Raw genomic sequence first — 23,699 nt, forward strand, 5'->3', positions numbered from 1 at the left:
TATTGTGGCGCCAAGCCTAAGAGCAATCAGAACAGAAAGTGTCGTATGGTCTAACATAGTGCCCAGGTTGGCAGAGGGAAGAGCATGTAGCCAGTAGCCGGACTCTTTTGCAGAGACAGCGAGAAGACCAGCACGGTCTTTTTTAGAATTTGCGTTTGCTAGTAAAGTGTCAAATGTCGTTTTGCAAATAATGTCGTCCCACTGTCTCTGGGAAGAAAGAGAAACCGGCACTTGGCTGGGACTATGTATGGACCATTCATTTCTTGCCTCTGTTAAGCCAGACACCTCTATGGAACCCAAAGAATTGGATATAATCTTGCCATAGAGAGTGTGTGTACTGTAAACAGAGGAAAGAAATGCTGGCAGCGAAACACTAGAAATTTTGCGAATTCCCAGACCTCCATACCTGATTGGAAGAGAAGCCTGGGACCATGCTTGATTACTTATTGGACAATTTAGAATACTAGTGAGAATATTTTTAACTAAAGCATCCAAATTGTCCAATAAAGTATTAAATTTCCAAAGTGGAGAACATCTTAGATAGTAAGTAAATTTTGGAACAAATAAACAAAACCGCAATATTGTGAGAGCCATATGTGGATTAATTTCACACAGACGGTGGGAGTTACTACTAAATTTTGAAATAGTATTTTCAACAAATAGAGGAACTGATGCATCTAGTACGGGAGCCCCTAGGAGACGAAGTGACTCATCATTTAAAATTTTAATACCAGGAGCCAACATATTGAATTTCTCTAAAATATCTAATTTAGAATCAGCCGAAAACGAATTTGGAACATATATTTCGCATTTATCAAAGTTTAGTTCTAGGCCAATAGATTCAAATTTTGATATAACACTGCTTAGATCGTCCAAAACTGTGTTCACTTCGCTACCTAAGGTCCCATCATCTAAATACCAAATATTGAATTTTGAATTTAGCGTCGAAATGATAGGATGGATAGCCAAACTAAAAACAGCTGGTCCAAGTGGATCCCCCTGCTGACAGCCCACAGCGGAGATCAGTAAATATTTTTTTATATACAAGTTTGGATGGATTCCGGTAGCACGGCGCTAAATATGGAAACAGCTGTGGAAATTTATTTTTCATATAAAATCTTTTATTTGTTCATTACTCGTAATTCTACCCTCATCGAATTTATTATTAGACTTAAAATATAACTCTATTTCTTGTAGAGTCTTGCCTTTGGTCTCGGGCAGGCTGATCCAAAAATATGCTAAACATATAAAAGCTATGGCAGAATTTAACAAAAACAATCCATGGTAACCTATAAAACCTACTAATACAGGCATAAGTACGATGCCAGTACATACCGTAGCTACAAGCGCAGGTGTAGACAATAAAAAGCAAAACAATTTAATATCTAAAGGAAATAATTCACCTAACAAAACTTCCATAACTGGATACGGTCCAGCATGAACAATAATAAAGTAAATCGCCAAAAGAGCTACATTAATCCATTGAAAATACATTTCACTATTCTTAAAATATAAGCAAGCACTTAAAGCTATTAAAATACCATTCGAAACAAATCCAGAAGAGAAAAGTAATACACGAATCGACATTTTTCTTATCAAGATAATAGACGCGCAAGTTCCCACAACTATAAACCCATCGACTAATAGAGTGAAAAACAAAATGTCTGCCGTGCCAGTCATCTCTTCAAGCATTACAGTAGCTAAATTACTAAATATGACTTTACCGGCAGCGGAATAGTACAAATATATCATGCAATTAGTTAACATTATCTTCCAAAAGTATTTCTTCTGAAACGCACTGAAAACTTTCTTGATTTCAGTATTTTTATTTAATTCCTTTGCTCTTTTCTGTTTGTTGCCTTCAATTTTTATCAAAAGACTTAACTCGTCTTCAGATTTTGGATTGATTCCATGTAACTTTCGAAAAGCCTTTTCGCAGTCATCAAATCTACCTTTTGATGCTAACCATTGAGGGCTTTCGATCCAAAAATATGGTAAGCATAGGTGTAAAATTGATATAACAACTCCAACTATGCATAGATGCTTCCAATGTATGATTACTCCAAGGATGTGGCCTGAACTTGTGCCTAATGCTGGAGCAACCATGGATACTAAACTTTGAACCAATGCTCTGGATTTTGGGGTAGTGAATTCGGCTGCTGTGACTAAGTTTAAAGTTGCTAACCCCCCTAAGGATATGCCAGCTAAAATCCTTGATATCAGTAATGTTATAAAGCCATTGGTGTAGTACATTATCACCCAATTGGTTAGCATTGGTATGGAAAAGAGACTGATACTCCATCTTCTCCCAAGTCTCTCGCCAAATATGCCGAGTAGAATCATTCCGATGACGCTGCAAAATGTCATGCAGACCGCTGAAAAACAAAAAAATCTATATATAAATCATTAACTTATAATTTACTAGCTGGACCGTCCCGGCCTCGCTCGGGTGGAGTTTAGAAAATTGAGGGGGAGGTTGAATTTTTCGGAATATTTTTTTGTTCGGATTTTTCTCTCCGTAAGAACCATCCTCGTACTTGAAGGAATATTATAAAAAAAATATTTGCGAAATCGGTTCAGCGGTTCTCGAGATTTGCGATGACCAACACATAGTGATTAATTTTTAGGGTTCCGTACCTCAAAATGAAAAACGGAACCCTTATAGGTTCACTTTGTTGTCTGTCTGTCTGTCGGTCTGTCAAGAAACCTACAGGGTACTTCCCGTTGACCTAGAATCATGAAATTTGGTTGGTAGGTAGGTCTTATAGCAGACATTAGGGGAAAAATCTGAAAACCGTGAATTTGCGATTACATCACACAAAAAAATTAAATTGTGGTCATGAACTAAAAATTTGTATTTTCAATTTTCGAAGTAAGATAACTATATCAAGTGGGGTATCATATGAAAGGGCTTTACTTGTGCATTCTAAAACATATTTTTATTTATATTTATGCATCATAGTTTTTGAATTATCCTGCAAAATGTCGAAAAAATACGACTGTAGTACGGAACCTTTATTGCGCGAGCCTGACTTGCACTTAACCGGTTTTTATATTATAAGAAAAGATTACTTCGTATGGACAGGGGTCAGGGTTATTGAACAAACAAAATGGCACCGACTCATTAATGCTTATGCACCAATGCAACCTCAGTGACGTCTGGATTTCAAACGGGTCGATCATTAGTATCTCAGAGGTGGCGCTGAATATGGTAAAACTTCTCATAAGACCCGTGCCACAGTGAATTAGAGTGAGAGAACTCTTGGTTTGATCCTAAATCGACGATATACCTATCAAATAGAGATCAATGAGCCTAAATAGCTCAACGATTGAGGAGTGGACTGAATTCCGAAAAGTCGGCGGTTCAAACCCCACCCGTTGCACTATTGTCGAACCTACTCCTAGCACAAGCTTTACGCTTAGAAAGGGGAATATTAGTCCTGATTAGCATGGCTAAAACTCTTTACAAAAAACTAGGCTATGGGCTGAGGTCAAATCAAATAAAAATATTATGTACTAGCTTATGCTTGCGACTTCGTCGGCGTGGACTACACAAATTTCAACCGATATTTCACCTCCTTAGGGGTAGAATTTTCAAGAATCCTTTCTTAGCGGATGCCTACGTCATAATAGCTATTTGCATGCCAAATTTCAGCCCGATCCGTCCAGTAGTTTGAGCTGTGCGTTGATAGATCAGTCAGTCAGTCAGTCAGTCACCTTTTCCTTTTATATATTAAGATGTAGTTGTTTCGCCTAGCGTCACATAGGTAATGGGTAACATTTGACACTTGCCATCTAACGTTGAAGCTTCGATGTCTTGTTACAAGTTCCCCAAACTGTTGTGAACTGTGCCCGTGCTCAGTTGTGAGCCAGCGATATGCCAATGATGACGACTTACCCAATAATGATATTTGTCCTTCGTTAACTTGTATCCCAGCCTCCTGTTTCTGTAACGCCCGGATCAGCCCCGTCATATTATGTCCTTATGTGAATATGATGACTGACCCAATAATTATATTTTGTCCTTCAATAATGATATTTGAAATATGATGACTGACCCAATAATTATATTTTGTCCTTCAATAATGATATTTGAAATATGATGACTGACCCAATAATTATATTTTGTCCTTCAGTAATGATATTTGAAATATGATGACTGACCTAATAATTATATTTGTCCTTCAAGAATGATATTTGAAATATGATGACTGACCCAATAACGATATTTGTCCTTCGTTAACTTGTATCCCATCCTCCTGCTTCTGTAACGCCCGGATCACCCCCGTCATATTATGTCCATAGTATGTGAATATGATGACTGACCCAATAATGATATTTGTCCTTCAATAATGATATTTGAAATACCTATGAAGACTTACTCAATAATGATATTTGTCCTTCAGTAATGATATTTGAAATATGATGACTGACCCAATACCTAATGATATTTGTCCTTCAGTAATGATATTTGAAATATGATGACTGACCCAATAATGATATTTGTCCTTCAATAATGATATTTGAAATACCTATGAAGACTTACTCAATAATGATATTTGTCCTTCAGTAATGATATTTGAAATATGATGACTGACCCAATACCTAATGATATTTGTCCTTCAGTAATGATATTTGAAATATGATGACTGACCTAATAACGATATTTGTCCTTCGTTAACTTGTATCCCATCCTCCTGTTTATGTAACGCCCGGATCAGGCCCGTCAGATGTCCGTATGTGAACCCACAGGATAGAGCACTCAACACCATGGTACCAATCGCCAAACCCTGAAACAGTTTACCATCTCACTTATCATCAAACTAGTTTATGCTCGCGACTTCATCCGCGTGGACTACACAAATTTCAAACCCCTATTTCACCCCCTTAGGGGTTGAATTTTCAAAAATCCTTTCTTAGCGGCCTACGTCATAATAGCTATCTGCATGCCAAATTTCAGTCTGATCCGTCCAGTAGTTTGAGCTGTACGTTGATAGATCAGTTAGTCAGGCACTCAGTCAGTCAGTCACCTTTTCGTTTTATATATTTAGATTTAGGTATTAGGTATTCTGAAATTAAAATACCGAGGTATTACTCCAGGTTTATTAAATAAATAGTATGCCTAATGATATTAGGTATATAATTTTAGGTATTATTTATTCAGTTCATGTTTAGTTTCTTACTAGCCATATTTACATACAGCCTTACGTCAGGAGACTGTTGCCAACTAAAATTGAGCTTTGATGCCAGCGCATAAAGTTTGTTTTGTAATGTCAAACATTAAGGCTGTTTGAATTTATGTTTCAAATCGTTATCTATGTTTTTAGGGTTCCGTACCTCAAAAGGAAAATAGAAACCGAGATCACTTTTTGTCTGTCTATCTATCTGTTGTGTCTGTCAAGAAACGCCGAAGCAAACCACCGCGACCCAGCCAGCGACGTCCGCCAAAGCGGACCCTCCACCTCCTTCCTCCACGCACGTCCGAGGTGCACCAACTATGTGCACATCCCCCCCCCCCTCCCCCCTCTCCCCCCCCCCCCCCCCCCCCGGAGACGCAACGGGCGAAAACGCAATCCCGCGCACGTCGCCCGCGTCTCAACCTCCGCCTCGTCCACTGTGCCCTCTGCTAGTCAGAGGGACACGCGGAGAAACCTCCCCCTGCCAGGTCATTAGCCATAGTCAACAATATCCCTGAAGAGAGATTATTAGCCATGTTACCAGGGTGCACCGGCCCGAATACTGCTCTTCCCCTCGGATGCCCGATGCATCCAAAAGGGACCAGCAACACCCAGCCACACTGGGAGGTTACCTGGCTGGCACCTCACAGTGTTAGGTAGCTAGGTGTATCTTGTACGACAGTACGGTACCCTTCGTGTGAGAGTCCGACTCGCACTTGACCGTTTTTCTTTCTTTAATAATAGAAATCGTAAAGGCAAGGGTTTAATTTTATCTAACTGATTTAATTCATGACAGTTTATTATCAAAACCATAAATATTTTTTCAACACACATGCTCATAAAGAGACTCTAAAAAATTCTGGATCCAAATCCTCAATCCTGATGCTGCAGGGTTATCAAGATTCAGAAAGTGTTCATAGTGAATTAATGTTGTAAGTTGATACCAAGCAACGACTTCATGCTTGGTTTCCAAGTCCCAACTCCTCAACCCTGGTGATGTAGGGACAGCACTCCTAAACTATAGTTATTCAAGAACTGCGGATGATGCAATATTATTTTTGGTGCCAAGCATAGACTACACCATTGAACTTCGGATCCCAACTCCTCAATTCTGATGCTGAAAGGTACTGAACTCCTAAGCCGTGGGGATTCAGGAATTTCTGATTGTGAATTGATATGTTAGGTGTCAAGCAACGGCTTCATGATTACATTTCAAGTCCGAACTCCTCAAACCTGATGATGCAGGGTACAGCACTCCTAAGCCATAGAGATTCACGAACTGTTCGTGGTGAAATAACATTGTAAATGCCAAGCATAGAGTTTGTTATTGAATTCCAAGTCCCAACTCTTCAATCCTGATGCTGGAAGGTACTGAACTCCTAAGCTGTGTGGATTTGGAAAGATTTACTGGTGAATTAATATTTTAGGTACCAAGCAATGAGTAAGTTACACTAAAAAGCTTACAATAAAAAACCGACTTCCAAAACCACTACAAAATAAAAAATAACTTTTGTTTTCATTTAATCTAAAAATATAAAAGGAAAAGGTGACTGACTGACTGACTGACTGATCTATCAACGCATAGCTCAAACTACTGGACGGATCGGGCTGAAATTTTGCATGCAGATAGCTATTATGACGTAGGCGTCCGCTAAGAAAGGATTTTTGAAAATTCATTCCCTAAGGGGGTGAAATAGGGGTTTTAAATTTGTGTAGTCCACGCGGACGAAGTCGCGAGCATAAGCTAGTTAATGATAATTTTAATTATTGTTTCGTTTGCCGTGGAGACCCTGGGGCCATGGAGTCTTAGTGCAAAAAAAAATTACGAGACATTTCACCGCGATTAATAGCCTCATCTGGTGACAGAAGGGCTGGCTCATTTTTTGCGCAACGGATCAGCCTGGCTGTCCAGCACGGAAATGCAGCCAGTATTCTTGGCACCATTCCACGCGGGCATGATTAATTGTATAGTAATTAGATAAGGCTAGCTTTAAGTTTTATTGTAATAGGTACTAGCTTATGCCCGTGACTTCGTCCGCGTGTACTACACTTTCAAACCCCTATTTCACCCCCTTAGGGGTTGAATTTTGAAAAATCCTTTCTTAGCGGATGCCTACGTTATAATAGCTATCTGCATGCCAAATTTCAGCCCGATCCGTCCATTAGTTTGAGCCGTGTGTATCAACACACAGCTCAAACTAATCAGATCAGGATCAGGCTAGATAGATAGGCCAGGGAGATCAGGTTGATAGATCAGTCAGGTCACTTTTTCCTTTTAAGTATATATTTAGATTGATAAAATTATGATCACATTACTTCGAAAACTCCCTTGAACTAGCACTCCAGATTGCTGCGGCCTCGTGCTGAGTGGGGAACCATATTTGTTTAACGATTAATTTTCGAGTATTTAGAAAAATATGGGTTTTACTTAGGTACCTACTTATTGTAAACGTTAATTGTAAAAGGTTCGTCAACAAATGATTTTTTTATCTATTCATCTTATTTAGTTTGGTCGTTTGAAGCTGCTATTTGCTATATCTAGGTATAATATAAGTACTACTCTCATAATTTAAGTACTTCGCCCGTACCTATCGTCGGATAGCTCGTGTCAATACCTATTATACCTTAATATCTTTCACGATGTTTGTGAAGACTACTCTTTTTGGTCCTGGCAGAATACCAGCGCTCAGGTTTTATTTTAAAACCTGCGGCATTAATGCTGAGCTGTTCATCCTGTGCCAAGTGGGTGCAAGAACGCATTTTAAATTAAATTAATTACTAAGTATTTTTATGATCTACTAACAACTAATTTTAAGTTTGTTTGTACTTTAGGCATAAGGTGAATAAACTAGTTTTCTTTCTTTCTTCTTCTTTCATCTATTTTTCACTTCACTTCATTATTTCTGTATTGCGTGTACTATCCAACACACCTAGTTTCTCCTTTCAGCAAAGGTTACCTGGTAGAGATTGCTGTGAGCAATAAGGCCGCCTTTGCATACAATTATTTTTTAGTTTTAGTTTCTTTCTTTTTGTCATGTTATGTAATATTTTTTGTGTGGAATAAAGTATTTCTATCTTTCTATCTATCTATCTAAATAAACAAACCTTTTGGTAAAAATCCCACATTGTCACCACACCACCACCACCACCACAACTACGCTGCAAGCGGCTAAGACAAGCTAATGATGCAGTGAGTGCGATCGTTTCAACGATAGGCATGTACACAGAGCTATGGACTAAGAGCCAGCGCGTGCCAGACCTTCGTTATTTTATAAGTGTTAAAAAAATTGCGTTTAAACTATCGTGAGTGATTTCCATTATCCATACTAATATTATAAATGCGAAAGTGTGTCTGTCTGTCTGTCTGCTAGCTTTTCACAGCTCAACCGTTTAATTGATTTTGCCGAAATTTGGTACAGAGATAGCTTGCACCCCGGGGAAGGACATAGGCTGCTTTTTATCCCGGAAAATTACAGAGTTCCCACAGGATTTTTAAAAACCTAAATCCACGCCGACGAAGTCGCGGGCATCATCTAGTATATAATATCTGTCAATGGCTTCACTCACGTATTTATTCGACGTTAGCCCGACTAGTTTCGAACCCATCCGGGGTCCTTTTTCAAGGGAGTCAGTTCGCGCACGCGTCGCGGTTGTGACTGCGAGCTGCGCGTGCCGCTGCCCGTAGAGCCCGTTGTGAAGGTGGCTGAGTCTAGTCTCTGTGTGAGTCTCTCTGAGTTTATAATGGTGTTAAAATGTTACGTCAAAGTATCATCATCATGATCAACCCATCACCGGCTCACTACAGAGCCATACCGTAAGTAATGTCATACTTGAACTCCGCACAAGGTCGGTATATTTTGATAGTAAGCTGATGATGACTTCGTACGCGTGGATTTAGGTTTTTAAAAATCCCGTGGGAACTCCTTGATTTTCCGGGATAAAAAGTAGCCTATGTCACTCTCCATGTCTTTATATACTCATACAAAAAATCACGTCAATCCGTTCCACCGTTGCGACGTAATTGAAGGACAAACCAACAAACTGACAAACCAACAAACAAACACACTTTCGCATTTATAATAAGGGTACCTACTGATGAATCGCTGAATGTGTTGCTCATCGCAAATCTCGAGAACAGCTGAACCGATTTCGCTAATTCTTTTTTTATAATATTTCTTGAAGTACGAGGATGGTTCTTACGGAGAGAAAAATTTAAAAAAATGCTTGGAAAAGTCTAAAAACAATTGAGCCCCTAGCAGTATCATCTTCACAGGCTGCACTCATGTTCTTATTTACTTTTTAGTTAACCGTGGGAGAGGGCTGGCTATCCTTAACACAGATCTAAAAATCTAGCTAGGATAGCCAGTTCTTGATCTTGTACCATTTTTAATATTGTGTATGCTTATGTCAACAAGCACGCAAATTTGTTCAAGATCAAATCCATGTATGTGTGTAACTAGATGATTGAAAAATAAACGTTTTATTTATTTATTTATTTATTTATTTTATTTATATAAAAAAAAATACTTGAAAGTGTCCAGTTTGAGAAATTAGTCAAAATAATGAGTTTGACGTGAGCTACTCACAAATTAGTCTTTATTTTGACTAATTTCTTAAACTGGACACTTTCAAGTAAAGATTTTTATATAAAGCTGTGAAGATGATATTGCTAGGGGCGAAATTTGAATGCCATAAGTCGACTTTGTCGCATTAGTTTACAAATTGTGAAAAACCAAATTAAATTTGAATTTCGTGGTCAGACCCGTGTCTTGGGCCTTAAGCTTTTTAAAGATAAATTTCTCGATAAGCTTTTACTCGTCGTGACCTGTGTCCCCCACGCAAGTTTAATCTGAGAGGACATCTCAATTGTTCTTTGAAAATACCTATTTAAATTATACAGGTGTAACCAGAACGCTAGCAAAAACTTAGCGTTATTGTTATACTACCTAAACACAATCCAACCAATAGCCATTTGCCTCATTTTGTAGTTTTAGTGCAAAACTCAGGTCAATGTCCCGCCTATGTCACGGCATTGACTCCGAGTGGCCTACTTACGCAACGTTCGTTGACCTCTAGCGTTAGTGAGCTATTTTATTTGCAATTCGTAAACTGTTACAAAATTATAGGATTTTTTATATTTTTTGTCGCGTTTTTTTTTGTGGTATCATATCAGTACCATCACCTGGCTTCGTTTTTGCCAGCGTTCTGGTTACACCCTGTATATTCTGGTTTCTGAGGGGGGATGCTTATCTATAATACGCGACAGGTCGAGACGGTAATCGGGGTGGGGACGCCCCGTACACCCGCACAACCCGCGCGGTAACCCGGTGCAGGCGAGCGTGGGTGACGTGCGGGTGAACGGGGCATCCCCCCACCTCATACCCCGATTGCCATCTCGAGCTGTCGCGTACTGTACACAATAGGGTCTTGGACAGTAGTAATAAAATGATGAGATTTTTTTGGCGGTAGTTTATGACGCTAGAATTAATTGTTAAAGAGAATGATTTAAAAAAAACATGATTTTTATTTATTTTTAACGTGAACGTCACGCTGTACCTACGGAAGGTGAATAGTGACGTCACAATCCGTAAACAATGATTTTTTTCAATTTTTTAACTTAAAAGAGTGAATGAGTTCACCAAGATCATCAATATAATTTTGTAGTGTTATCACGTCAGCTTGGCTGTTAATAGTTTTGTAAGTTTTTATATCATGTGCAAAAATTTAGAATTTAAATTGTGTGCCAAATCATTTATAAAAATTAAAAAGAACGTGGGACCTAGATGTGATCCTTGAGGTACACCCGATGTTATTTTTATCTCATAAGACTTAAAACCATTAACAGCAACAAGTTGCGACTGATTTCTTAAGTAAGATTCACACCAACGTAACAATGAGCCATGAATTCCCAAAAACTCATTTATTAATAACAAAATATATTGGTTCACCATGTCGAATGCTTTTCGAAAATCAGAAAATGCATGTACCTCACCAGTAGCATCAATAATCTCAGCGATGTCTGAAATATAACTAAGTTAGAGGTTGTCGATTTGTGAGGGTGAAACTCATGTTGATTAGGATCAATCATAATAAATGGCGCTATATGTGAGACTAATTTTTTTTGAGAATTTACCACAAACTGATAAAATAGATATAGGCCAGTAGTTTTTTATTTCTTTTGAGTTGCTACACTTATGGACTGGAGTGGTATATGGAATTTCCCATTTGGTAGGAAATACATACCTGTTTGCAAATATTAATTACTAGCTGAGACCCGCGACTTCGTACGCGTGAATTTCGGTTTTTAAAAATCCCGTGGGAACTCATCAATTTTCCTGGATGAAAAGTAGCGTATGTCCTTCCCCGGGATATAAGCTAACTCTGTACCAAATTTCATCAAAATCGGATGAACGGTTGGGCCGTGAAAAGCTAGCAGGCAGACAGACAGACAGACAGACAAACACACTTTCGCATTTATAATAATATTAGTATGGAAGTATGGATATACTTATGCGAGTTAGTGGTTTAACTAATTTGTGAGCGCATTTTTTAAGAAATGCTGGGGCAAAAATATCTGGACCGGGTCCTTTAAGTGAATCCCAGTTTAAAAGATGTTTATTTTTTAGGCAGTTGACAGGTACCGAATGGAGCATTAGGAATGGTATTGTTTCGGAGAGGTGAGTTTCCTACTGAGGTTTTCTACTTGACAGTTAGGTACTGGTGTTTGTGTAGATCGATGAAAAATGTTTAGCAAAGTGTTATGTTGAGATAAAATTAAGTCGGGTAAAAAATATTGTAATAGTTTACCACGCTGGCTATGTGCGGATTGGTGGACTTCACACACCTTTGAGAACATTATGAGAACTCTCAGGATCAGTGAAGGAAAACATCGTGAGGAAACCTGCATGAGGTTTCCTCACGATGTTTTCCTTCACCGTTAAAGCAAGTGAGATTTAATTAGGTACCTACTTAAAACGCACACAACTCCGAAAAGTTAGAGGTGCGTGCCCGGGATCGAGCCCCCGACTTCCGATTAGAAGGCGGACGTCCTATCACAGCAGCAAAGTTGCAGATTCCAGGTAATTTTAAAAATCAGATGAATTTCTGAACGTAAACGTAAGTTTCCGAACGAAGTTGCTTTCATTGTCAGTTCTGACTTCTGCGAACTGTCAAATCGAGTATGACATTTCATCGGATCAATACCATCGAAGTTTCCTGTTGCGATTTTGTCTAAAAATCTACATTTATTTGTGTGTTAGAGGGGCGTCGGTATCTCTAATTTATAAAGAAACATTTTCTGTAAGTATTTCATAACAACTTTAGTTATTTTTAATGCTTTGAACGTGTTTTAAATATCGATTTAGTGGGCGAAGGTTTTGACCTATAATTCAAATTTAAACACCCCTTTTCACTACTATAGGGGTAAAATTTTGGAGAAGGCTTTAGTACATACTGCATAAGTTACTAATATTATTAGTAGTGTCGACTATTTCACGCTAAGTCGACTACAAAAAGTCTATGTAAGTTGTACTATATAATTTCACGTCTTTTACTCCTCCTTTGGTTGCCTTTCTCTGTACTGATTTTGTAAGGTACATAGCCAGAAGCCGGAAGCTATTCTAATGACGTAGCAATTAGGATTGATTAAATAAAGTATTTATACTTAAAGCCAGGTGCATAATATACTTAAAAACTAGCAACCCGCCCTGGCTTTGCATGGGCAGCTTATTACAATTTTTGTAGGGATCTCTAATTCTTTGAAAATAAAATATAATATGTTATTCAGTAATAATGTAGCTATCTACTGGTGAAAGAATTTTAAGAAGAAGAAAAAGATTTATTTTTTAAAGCTGGTACCTATCACACATTACCAGTTAGGTCATTTTCAAAATCGGTTCAATAGTTCCAAGGATTACTTCCTGCCAACTTACAAACATTACCTCTTTATAATAGTAGTACTTAAATAAAGGTTAAAGATTGTGTTACAATTAAAATTAACTACCAACTAGCTTATGCTTGCGACTTCGTCCGCGTGGACTACACAAATTTCAAACCCCTATTTCACCCCCTTGGGGGTTGAATTTTCAAAAATCCTTTCTTAGCGGATGCCTACGTCATAATAGCTTTTATATTTTCATATTATTAGGGACTAGCTGATGCCCGCGACTTCATCTGCGTGGAATTAGGTTTTTAAAAATCCCGTGGGAACTCTTTCATTTTCCGGGATAAAAAGTAGCCTATGTCACTCTGCAGGTCTTTATCTATAGGTACCCATGCAAAAAATCACGTCAATCCGTTGCACCGTTGCGACGTGATTGAAGGACAAACCAACAAACCAATAAACCAACAAACAAACACACTTTCGCATTTATCAGAAGGGTACTGATATTATAAAGCTTGCTTAAATTATTTGGTCTCTTCAAACGTACTGTTATAAATTTATAATTAATAACTATTTAATTAAACTGTTAAACAAAATTGTAATCCAATTTGGCCTTATTATCAGTCTGTTATTATTTAAAATTATATTGTATGCATCGCTGTTGATTGCAAATAAACGAATAAAAAAAAATAGCTATCTGCATGCCAAATTTCAGGCCGATCCGTCCAGTAGTTTGAGCTGTGCGTTGATAGATCAGTCAGTCAGTCAGTCAGTCACCTTTCCTTTTATATATTTAGACGATTAAGGAGCTTTTCTTTCTCCACAGAATCATGGGAGACCCATGGGTGATCCAGCCTCATGAGCACGCAAAGTTTGCGGATCACTTTTGCAACCTCGGACCCATCAATGGACACCTCACCGGAGAGCAGGCCAAGAGATTCATGTTACAGGTATTCCTTAATAGCAATATTTGTTCATGAACCCCTTTTTAATTTTTTTCTGGTGATGTAACCACAAATTCACGGTTTTTTGATTTTTCCCCTCATGCCTGCTATAAGACCTACCTTCTTGCTAAATTTCATGGTTCTAGGTCAATGGGAAGTACCCTATAGGTTTCTAGACAGACAGACAGACAGACAGACAACAAAGCGTGCCTATAAGGGTGCCGTTTATCCTTTCGATTGCGTGCCCGGGATCGAACCCCCAACTAGAAAGCCGTCATCTTAATCACTATACTGACAAGTCTATCACTGCTTTTAGATTAATAAAAAAAACTTACTACAATATAATAAAAACACACACACACACACACACACATACACACATACATTAATCTAACATAATTTTCATTGATTTTTAACATTGTGCTTTTTCTTTTCATTTCTTTTGTACCTAATTTCTCAATCTGGAGGTGGGCGTTAACAACTGTAACACAGTTTCTAACTAAAGCAGTTGTTACTGTTCTTTACTTTTAAGGCAATGTAAAGAGAATAATAATAAAGAATTTTCAATTAAAAAATATATATATGGTAGGTACTGTAGGCATAGATAGCTATAAGGTATACCTACCTATATAGGTATAAATAATTTTTCAGTCACAGTTCCTTTCAGTCATTGAACATTAAAAATATATAAAAGTACTTAATTAATTTAAAAATGCCCAGCGAACTGTTTTGACGCTGCTAAATACAATGTGAACAACTTGGTACTCAATATTTAAATTGTATTGCTCTATTTCTAGGGTTCAGTACCCTTACAGTAGCAGCTCGCAATATATTTATAAGAACATAATTTTTGTAAGACAAAATATTCTTAGTTACAAAAAAATTGGTGATCTACACAATAGGCTAACTAGAAACTGTAACAAGCTTGCAGCTCCTACCTTCCACCTCAGGAAAGTCCAAAAGTCATTTGTGGGTATGGGTATAACTTTTTATAACAAAATCCCGCAAACTATTTTGGACTTACCTTTGCACAAGTTTAAAAAATCTATTAAAAATATGCTCCTGAAAAAAGCATAAAACAATATAAAAGAGCGTGGATTTGACCTGCAGCTCGTTCCAGCAAGGCACAGGACTGCAAATACTTTTTTATACATGGCATAATATTGTATATCAAATATTTGAAAAGAGCAACCGCCGAGTTTCTTGCTGGTTCTTCTGGGTAGGAAAGGCATTCCGAACCAGTGGTAGATGCATCCGACTATTCGAAAGCACTTGTGAAAGTTTACTTGAATAAAAAAGATTCGTCCGGTTTCAAAATGGCGGCCATGAAAAATGAAAATAATAAAAAGCAGCGCGGAACCCTTGGTGTACGAGTCCGACGCGCACTTGAAAGATTTTTAAATTAAAGCAGTAATGTTCAAATTATACTAGTTATTATTAATTTTATTGTTATACGTGCATAATTATTAACTTAATTCATGAATACTAATGAATTTGTCTCATCAATTTTCTTCTAACGTTGTCTGAAATTGCGGTAAAACCACTATTTGTATGGATGTACAAACATTTGTATTATATTAATATATCTATGTATTTTATCCATATCCATACTTCGATACTAATATTATAAATGCGAAAGTGTGTCTGTCTGTCTGATAGCATTCCACGGCCCAACAGGTTAACCGATTTTGATGAAATTTGATACAGAGTTAGCTTACATCCCGGGAACGGATTATCCCGGAAAATCGAAGCGTTCCCACGGGGTTCTTAAAGACCCATCCGCTTAACCGGTTTGTACGAATTTTGGTACTGAGGTAGCATATTCATACAAACGGATTACCGTACAGTCAGTGGCGTGCACAGTGTTTGAAGCAAGGGTAGGCATTAGTTAGGTAGGAACCTGTTTACTGACAGGTCATAATGAAAAATATGCATTGAGCTATTACAACTGGGGTAAGCAGTGCATTTATGCCTCTATGACCTGCACGCCACTGCGTACAGTACCATATTCTAGCAGTGCATATTCTTTTTTTTTCTTCTCGAGTCGACTGTCACCTCAAATACATCATGATCAACCCATAACCGGCTCACTACAGAGCACGGGTCTCCTCTCAGAGTGCGAAGGATTTTTGGCAATAGTCTACCACGCTGGCCATGTGCGGATTGGTAGACTTCGCACGCCTTTGAGAACATTATAGAGAACTCTCAGGCATGCAGGTTTCCTCAGTATGTTTTCCTTCACCGTTAAAGCAAGTGATATTTAATTAATTAAAACGCACATAACTCCGAAAAGTTAGAGGTGCGTGCCCGGGATCGAACCTCCGATTAGAAGGCGGACGTCCTAACCACTAGGCTATCACAGCTTACCTCAAATACGGGCAGCCCAAAAAGCCGCAACCGTGATAGCTCGGTAGTGTAGCTCGTTCGTGCAGTTTGTCGGGCACGCAGGGCACCCAGTCATGTGTGCAATGGTCTGTCTCGGATGACCGCAGATGCACTGCGTATCATGTCCAGAGATGAAGCCCCACCTTGCTTAGTTTACCCTAGACTTCCCCATCCCTGCTTTGAGGCGGTTGAGCGACTTCCAGCTGAGGTTGTCTCCTTCACGCTGGTGTTCGGGTTCGGGGTACCTAGCCGTGACCTCCACATACCAACTCAAAATTATGTGTCAAATTTTGCGAGGAGATGTTAATGCTCCAGAACTTCATGACCAACTGTGTCGCATACGTGTCCCTGAATCCAACAGTAATCTTCGTCCACGAAAAAATAAACTTTTCGTGGTCCCACATCATCGCACTGTTGCTAGATCTATGTCACCTATACCCCGTTCATTAGCATCATTCAACGCGCTTTTGGACAATAATGCTCAATGGGACCCATTTAATGATGGGTCTATAATACTGGTTCGGGAGTTACTGAAGTACGCTGAGAGCATTGCATGAATATGTCATTCAATGTTCTCAGCGTACATATTCAAAATTCTTTGATCTTTTATCGTTTTGTATTTTATGTCCTTTTTCTTGTACCTTTATTTGTATTTAAATTTATTATTAATCATCTAGTTAGTGTAAGTGGCACTGCCGTTCTAATTAGATATAAAATAAATAAATAAATAAATAAATAGCAAGACGCGTAGTTTCAACGGACTGGTTGAGAGGCTGCACCGAGTGTAAGAAGCCATTCCTGGAGCGTAACCTAGGAAGGGGCGGGTTTATGACTGAATAGTGGGTGACGTCTATCCTGTGTCTGCTTTGTTCTTTCATTCATTCAGTGCATATTAGAAACGAGGAAATATTTGTGTTGTTCTAGTCCCAGCTGCCTCCGCCAGTGCTTGGCCAGATCTGGACGCTGGCAGACACCAACGCTGATGGGAAACTCGACTTGAAGGAGTTCTCCATCGCTTGCAAGGTGAGGTTTTTTAGGGTTCCGTACCTCAAAAGGAAAAACGGAACCCCCAGTGACGAAATTTGTGATATGTATGTTCACTCAGTGCTGAAGCGACTGTTAATGCCATCTAGTACACTATCTAGCGACACTTTGCAGCTATCGAAACTACTTTCAAAGGCCCATATTATAAAAAAATGTTTTTTTTCTTTTACAGATAATAAACCTAAAACTGCACGGCATAGAAATACCTAAGGCATTACCACCGTCTCTACTCGCTTCCTTGAGTCCCACAGGTAACTGTACTATCTTCTTTCTCCTTCTATACTATACTCTATCCGAACCAGTGGTAGATGCATCCGACTATTCGTAAGTACTTGTAAAAGTTCTAAGGACCAAATTGCGACACCCAAACTGGGTATCCATAATACTTTATACATGCTTAATATGATGTAATGAGTTATGGAAATGCAATAAATAAAAATTGAAATTGAAATTGAAGTTTATTATTCAAATAAAAAAGATTTTTATTTATTTATTTATTTTTATCCGCGGAAAGAAGTAAGTATAGCGGTCTCTCTCTCTTCCGTAATCCCATACAAATGATAGAGACAAAAATCTCAATGTGTGTTAACCATTTTGAGGCACCAACCAATCACAAACATGTTTTCAAATTCAATTCAAAAATGTTTTCCGGAATACAAAAAGTCGTTGCATGAAGGAGTTACAACATACAAACTTACAAACATAAAACTAATCTAAATATATAAAAGGAAAACGTGACTGACTGACTGACTGACTGATCTATCAACGCACAGCTCAAACTACTGGACGGATCGGGCTGAAATTTGGCATGTAGATAGCTATTATGACGTAGGCGTCCGCTAAGAAAGGATTTTTGAAAAATCAACCCCTAAGGGGGTGAAATAGGGGTTTTAAAATTTGTGTAGTCCACGCGGACGAAGTCGCGAGCATATTTAAGCTGGTAATAAATAATTATACAAAATCCACGCGAACGAAGCCGCAGGTATCAAAAACATAACATGCATACGTTTTGAGATCTAACTTGCCATTTTAACTAAAGGTTCTCACCTTTAAATTAATTAAAGGTGAGAACCGCTTTTCACCTTTAAAATAAGAACTGATAAAAAAGAATCAGTTGATGCAGTTTTTCAGTCAGTCATACCAGCTGGTTGATTGCGTAAAAACTGCATCAATCTTTATTACAATCGCAATTATTGTGATTGGCTGAATTTATGCAATTCTTGTCGCAACAATGCATTGTAGCCAATAGTGAGCGAGCGTCAACCAATCAGAGGTGATTGCGATCTTGACATTGTAGCTGTCATTCTACCGCAATCGAGCCGCTGTACTTTTGACATGACAATTGACACATAGAGCAAATATGGCGAATTAGTTCTCAAAATATACTTACTATAAGTGCTTTAATAATAATACTACATTTTCTTTTTTCAGGGGCCAAACAGCAATTCCCACCCCCGAAACCTCCCATACCACCAATGCCCAACCTCAACCAACCCCTTATTTCCAGTTTACCCCAATCTCCTCAACTACCACCCCAAATTCCACCCCAACCCACCCAAAACCTATTGGGAGATTTCAACGCTCCTTCTATACCCGCAAAACCTGTACCAGACTTGATATCTGGTGTGAAACCGGTTATGCCAACCCAACCTATGTTACCAACCAATCAACTGATCAACCAATCCATCCCTCAACCAATAACATCTCAACCATTGATGAATCAACCACTAGTCTCAAACATAAATCAACCATTGATTAATACTACAACTTTAATCAATACATCCATAATGTCTCAAAACCAACCGTTGATCAACACATCAACTTTGATCAACACAACTACTCAACCGCCGAATCAGTTGAATAACACATCTCAACCGAATCAATTGATCAACTCGAACCAACCATTGATCAACACATCCCAACCATTAATCAACTCATCTCAACCATTAATCAACTCGTCTCAATCGTTGATCAACTCATCCCAACCGTTGATCAACTCATCACAACCGTTGATCAACTCAGCTCAACCGTTAACCAACTCAACTGCATTAGTTGGACTAAATCAATCCCTAGCAAGTTCTCCCCTAGGACCTAGTTCCCCCCCACAAATCCCTGCCTTACCCTCAGGAACAACTGTAAGCTCAGTGGTTAGTCCAACCAAACCTGGGGTGACAAGTGTAGCAGGTTCGATCCCGAGTCAGCCAATTACTTCAACACCTATTACTGCGGTCAAGAGTGATTCATTTTCAAAACCGGGTAAGTATTTCTCGTCTCATCAATTGGATATTTGACTACATCAAAAGTAAATTATTTCTCTGTGATTATTAAATAGAGGGTCTTCCATTATACGTAAAATCTACGCCCTTTGTTAGTTTTATGTGTAATAACCATTTTAAATTATCGATTAAACTAAAATAGTACGTCATTATAATGTGACGTCACATTTCAGTATTTCATAGAATATCGCATACTAAGCGCGCGTTTTGACGTTTGATAAAAAGTTACTGATTTGACTAGTTGTCAAGTACCGTATTTTCCCCTCCACTTTTAATACAAGGTGTAACCAGAACGCTAACAAAAACGAAGACAGTTGATAGTAGTGGTAGTGATAAGGTACTTACCAAAAAAAAAAAACCGAAAAAAAACCTTTATTTATAAAAGTTTACAATACATTGCAAATAAAACATCTGACTGACGCTAGAGGTCCTTTGATGACGATATGGAAAGGGAACGCAGGGCATTGTTAGTCCGAGCGAATATGGTGGCCCGCAGGTTTGCCCGATGTACAGATGCTGTGAAAGTCACGCTGTTCAAAGCATACTGTACATCCTTATACTCGGCAAGCTTGTGGTTTCAGTACACGCAAAGGGCTTACAATGCGCTGCGAGTCCAATATAATAAGGCGTTCAGGATTTTGTTGCGGCAACCTCGGTTCTGTAGTGCATCAGCTATGTTTGCTGAGGCGCGGACAGATGGCTTCGATGCCATCTGGCGCAAGAAAACAGCATCACTGTTGTCCAGAGTCCGAGGAAGCAGCAACGGGATCCTGCGCATGATAGCGGGCAAAATGGATAGTCCTCTGATGGGGAAACTCGTGCAGAGGACTAAATCCCTTTTAGTGTTTAAGTATTAACATAGTTATTAAGTATTTATTGTTACTAACACATAATGGATCAATTGTTGTCCGATTTAATAAATAATAAATAAATAAAAATAAATAAAATTTAACGTAAACGTGCCACTCGGAGTCAATGCCGCGTCGTAGGCGAGGCATTGACCCGAGTTTTGCACGCTATACATAGCGGGTTTGAAAAATACAAAATCACTAAAACTACAAAATGAGGCAAATGGTTATTGGTATTGGATTGTGTTTAGGTAAGTAATTATAACGCTAAGTTTTTGCTAGCGTTCTGGTTACACCCTGTATGATACTGGTGACTTAACCAAGTCAGTCTTTTATTGCACGGCATATGACACACTGTGCAATAATGGACTATTTAAGTCACGCGTGCCTTAATTTAACCTATTTTAACCGTCTGTTACATCATCATTTGTCGAGAAAATGTATCATTTTGATTTCGAATCAAGAAAAATAATCCATACTAATATTATAAATGCGAAAGTGTGTCTGTCTGTCTGTCTGTCTGCTAGGTTTTCACGGCCCAACCGTTCACCCGATTTTGATGAAATTTGGTACAGGGTTAGCTTATATCCCGGGGAAGGACATAGGCTACTTTTTATCCCGGAAAATTAAAGAGTTCCCACGGGACTTCAAAAACCTAAATTCACGCGGAAGAAGTTGCGGGCATCAGCTAGTTATCAATAATTTCATTGTTTAGGGTCGTTGGTGACGAGTCCCACGGATGTGCCGATGGGAGTAGTGAGTCCACCCCCAGCCGTCGAGTGGGGAATCCCCCAGCCACAGAAACTCAAGTAAGTTCACTCTATACTATCCACGGAGAGAAGTTAGTATAGCGCTATCTCTGTTACGTTGTCCCATACAAATGACAGAGACGAAAAACTAAGTTAACCGTTTTGAATCACCAACCAATCACAAACGAAACTATGTTTTCGAATTGAATTTCGAATGTGTCCACCAGCCACAGAAACTCAAGTAAGTTCACTCATCATCTAGAGAGAGACAGTAATAGCCACAAAGCTAAATAAGAAGAAGAAGGAGAGAGACAGCAAGTGAACTGTCACATTGCTACTGCTGTCGCTACTGCAACGTTTTACGTAATCACCCCGCCCGTGCTCTGAGTGAGCCAGCGATGAGATGAAAGAAAGAAAGAAATTGCATTTTTTTGTTTTGATTTTTTATTTGTTATTGGTGTATTGAATATCTGGGCCATGTTATGCGCAACCCAAAATACGATCTACTGCAGCTTATAATACAGGGCAAGATAAAAGGCAGACGTAGAGCTGGCCGTAGACGAATATCCTGGCTCAAGAACCTTCGCCAGTGGCTTAACATGAGTACAAGATCACTGTTTAGGGCAGCAGTAAACAAGATCCAGTTAGCCTTAATGATTGCCAACCTTCGGTAGGAGATGGCACTTGAAGAAGAAGAAGTTATTGGTGTCACAGATAACAACAAAAACAACAAAGACACCACCCCACATGGGTGTACAGCTCAGCATAATGTCTTGCATCATATTATGCAGGACACATAACATGCAGGACGCTGTTTTTCAGCTGTGACCTCTAATATATGATGATATCTGTCTAAATGTCAGCTATAAGATCTACCTACCTGCCAAATTTCATGATTCTAGGTCAACGGGAAGTACCCTGTAGGTTTCTTGACAGACAGACAACAAAGTGATCCTATAAGGGTTCCGTTTTTCCTTTGGTATAGAATAGAATAGAATAGAATGTTTTTTTATTCATCATGTAAACTTTTTACAAGTGTTTATGAATAGTCAGGTAGTTTTAATTTACCACTGGTTCGGTGGTTGAGGTACGGAACCCTAAAAAAAAAGACTAAAAACTCAGTTGATCGCTTTGAATCACCAACCAATCACAAACGAAACTATTGTTTCGAATGTTCTAGGTACACTCAACTGTTCAACGCAACAGACCGTTCTAAGTCTGGATCAGTGTCTGGAGCCCAGGCACGATCCATCATGCTCCAGTCTCGCTTGCCGCAACAGACTTTGGCCCAAATTTGGGCCCTGGCTGACCTAGACTCTGATGGGAAACTTGGTGAGTTCAACTAGCTTATGCTCACGAGTTCGTCCGCGTGGACTACATAAATTTCAACACCCTATTTTTTTTTTTTTTTTTAATCTTTATTTATTTTTAAAGGGCTTTTCTACAATATGTACATGACAACCCTATCGTGCATAAACTGACTTAATTAACAGTAATTATTAATAAAATCATATTTTATATACTTACCTAGTAGAATTTCAAAAATCTTTTCTTAGCAGATGCCTACGTACAGATAGCTATCTGCATGCCAAATTTCAGCCCGATCCGTCCAGTAGTTTGAGCTGTGCGTTGATAGATCAGTCAGTCAGTCAGTCAGTCACCTTTTCCTTTTATATATATAGATATCACCTTATATGATAAACTATATGTACAGGGTGTGAAGAATTCGTGCTAGCGATGTATCTGTGCGAGAGAGCGACGCAAGGGGAGACCGTGCCAGCAAAACTGCCCATCGAATTGATACCTCCCACTTTTAGGTGAGCTTGGGGATGTTTTTTAGGGTTCCGTACTGGGGTACTGAACCCTAAAAAACCCTAACAGGAACACTTCGTTTTCGGTCTGTCTGTCCGTCGCGTCGTGCCTGTCAAGAAAACCTATACGATACTTCCCGTTGGCCTAGAATCATGAATTTTGGTAGGTAGGTAGGGCTCTTAGCACAAGTAAAGGAATAAATCCGAAAACTGTGAATTTGTGGTTACATCATCGGAAAAACATTAAAATGTGTTCATTAACAAATATTAGTATTAACAATTTCTAAGTAAGATAACTATATCAAGTGGGGTATCATATGAAAGGTCTTCACCTGAACATTCTAAAACACATTTTTATTAATTTTTTATGCATCATAGTTTTTGAATTATCGTGCAACATGTCGAAAGAATACGACTGTAGTACGGAACCCTCGGTGCACGAGCCTGACTCGCACTTGGCCGGTTTTTTATTTATTTATTCAGATACAATTAATAATTATAAATTTATAACAGTACCTTTGATAATTTAAACAAGCTTTACAATAATATAATAATATGAAAATATAAAAGTCAATTAACTACT

At 38.6% G+C, this 23,699-nt stretch overlaps 3 protein-coding genes across 7 annotated transcripts in view; 1 reads left to right on the forward strand and 2 right to left on the reverse strand.

Moving 5' to 3' along the window:
• LOC138404429 (uncharacterized) overlaps positions 1-23,699 on the reverse strand; it is a 223,631-nt gene that overhangs the window by 139,251 nt on the left and 60,681 nt on the right. The gene's annotated exons all lie outside the window — the stretch shown is intronic.
• On the reverse strand, positions 1,108-4,772 carry LOC138404391 (facilitated trehalose transporter Tret1-like). Its single transcript, XM_069508128.1, has 2 exons — positions 4,655-4,772; positions 1,108-2,375 (listed from the first exon to the last, which is right to left on the reverse strand). Exons 1-2 carry the CDS (start codon positions 4,770-4,772, stop codon positions 1,108-1,110), a joined length of 1,386 nt encoding a protein of 461 aa, XP_069364229.1.
• The window catches only part of Dap160 (dynamin associated protein 160), a 34,029-nt gene continuing 22,681 nt past the window's right edge, over positions 12,352-23,699 (forward strand). For 4 of the 5 annotated variants that reach the window (XM_069508165.1, XM_069508164.1, XM_069508166.1 and 1 more), the window contains exons 1-8: positions 12,352-12,476; positions 13,886-14,009; positions 17,313-17,411; positions 17,605-17,683; positions 18,864-19,688; positions 21,272-21,365; positions 22,486-22,637; positions 23,020-23,122. In XM_069508165.1, coding sequence (XP_069364266.1) covers positions 13,890-14,009; positions 17,313-17,411; positions 17,605-17,683; positions 18,864-19,688; positions 21,272-21,365; positions 22,486-22,637; positions 23,020-23,122 — 1,472 coding nt within the window. In that variant the 5' untranslated portion in view covers positions 12,352-12,476; positions 13,886-13,889. Of the gene's footprint in view, positions 12,477-13,885; positions 14,010-17,312; positions 17,412-17,604; positions 17,684-18,863; positions 19,689-21,271; positions 21,366-21,534; positions 21,547-22,485; positions 22,638-23,019; positions 23,123-23,699 lie in introns of those variants that run through there. The other variant, XM_069508168.1, reaches the window with a different exon arrangement.

The sequence above is a fragment of the Maniola hyperantus genome, chromosome 28 (assembly GCF_902806685.2).
Source record: "Maniola hyperantus chromosome 28, iAphHyp1.2, whole genome shotgun sequence".
NCBI classification, from domain to species: domain Eukaryota; kingdom Metazoa; phylum Arthropoda; class Insecta; order Lepidoptera; family Nymphalidae; genus Maniola; species Maniola hyperantus.

Coding starts and splice junctions, on each gene's coding strand:
- LOC138404391 (XM_069508128.1), bottom strand. CDS start 4,772: ATGGTGTTGAGTGCTCTATCCTGTGGGTTCACATACGGACATCTGACG. Junction 2,376..4,654: donor AGGACAAATATCGTTATTAG/GTCAGTCATCAT, acceptor TTTGTTTTTCAG/CGGTCTGCATGACATTTTGC.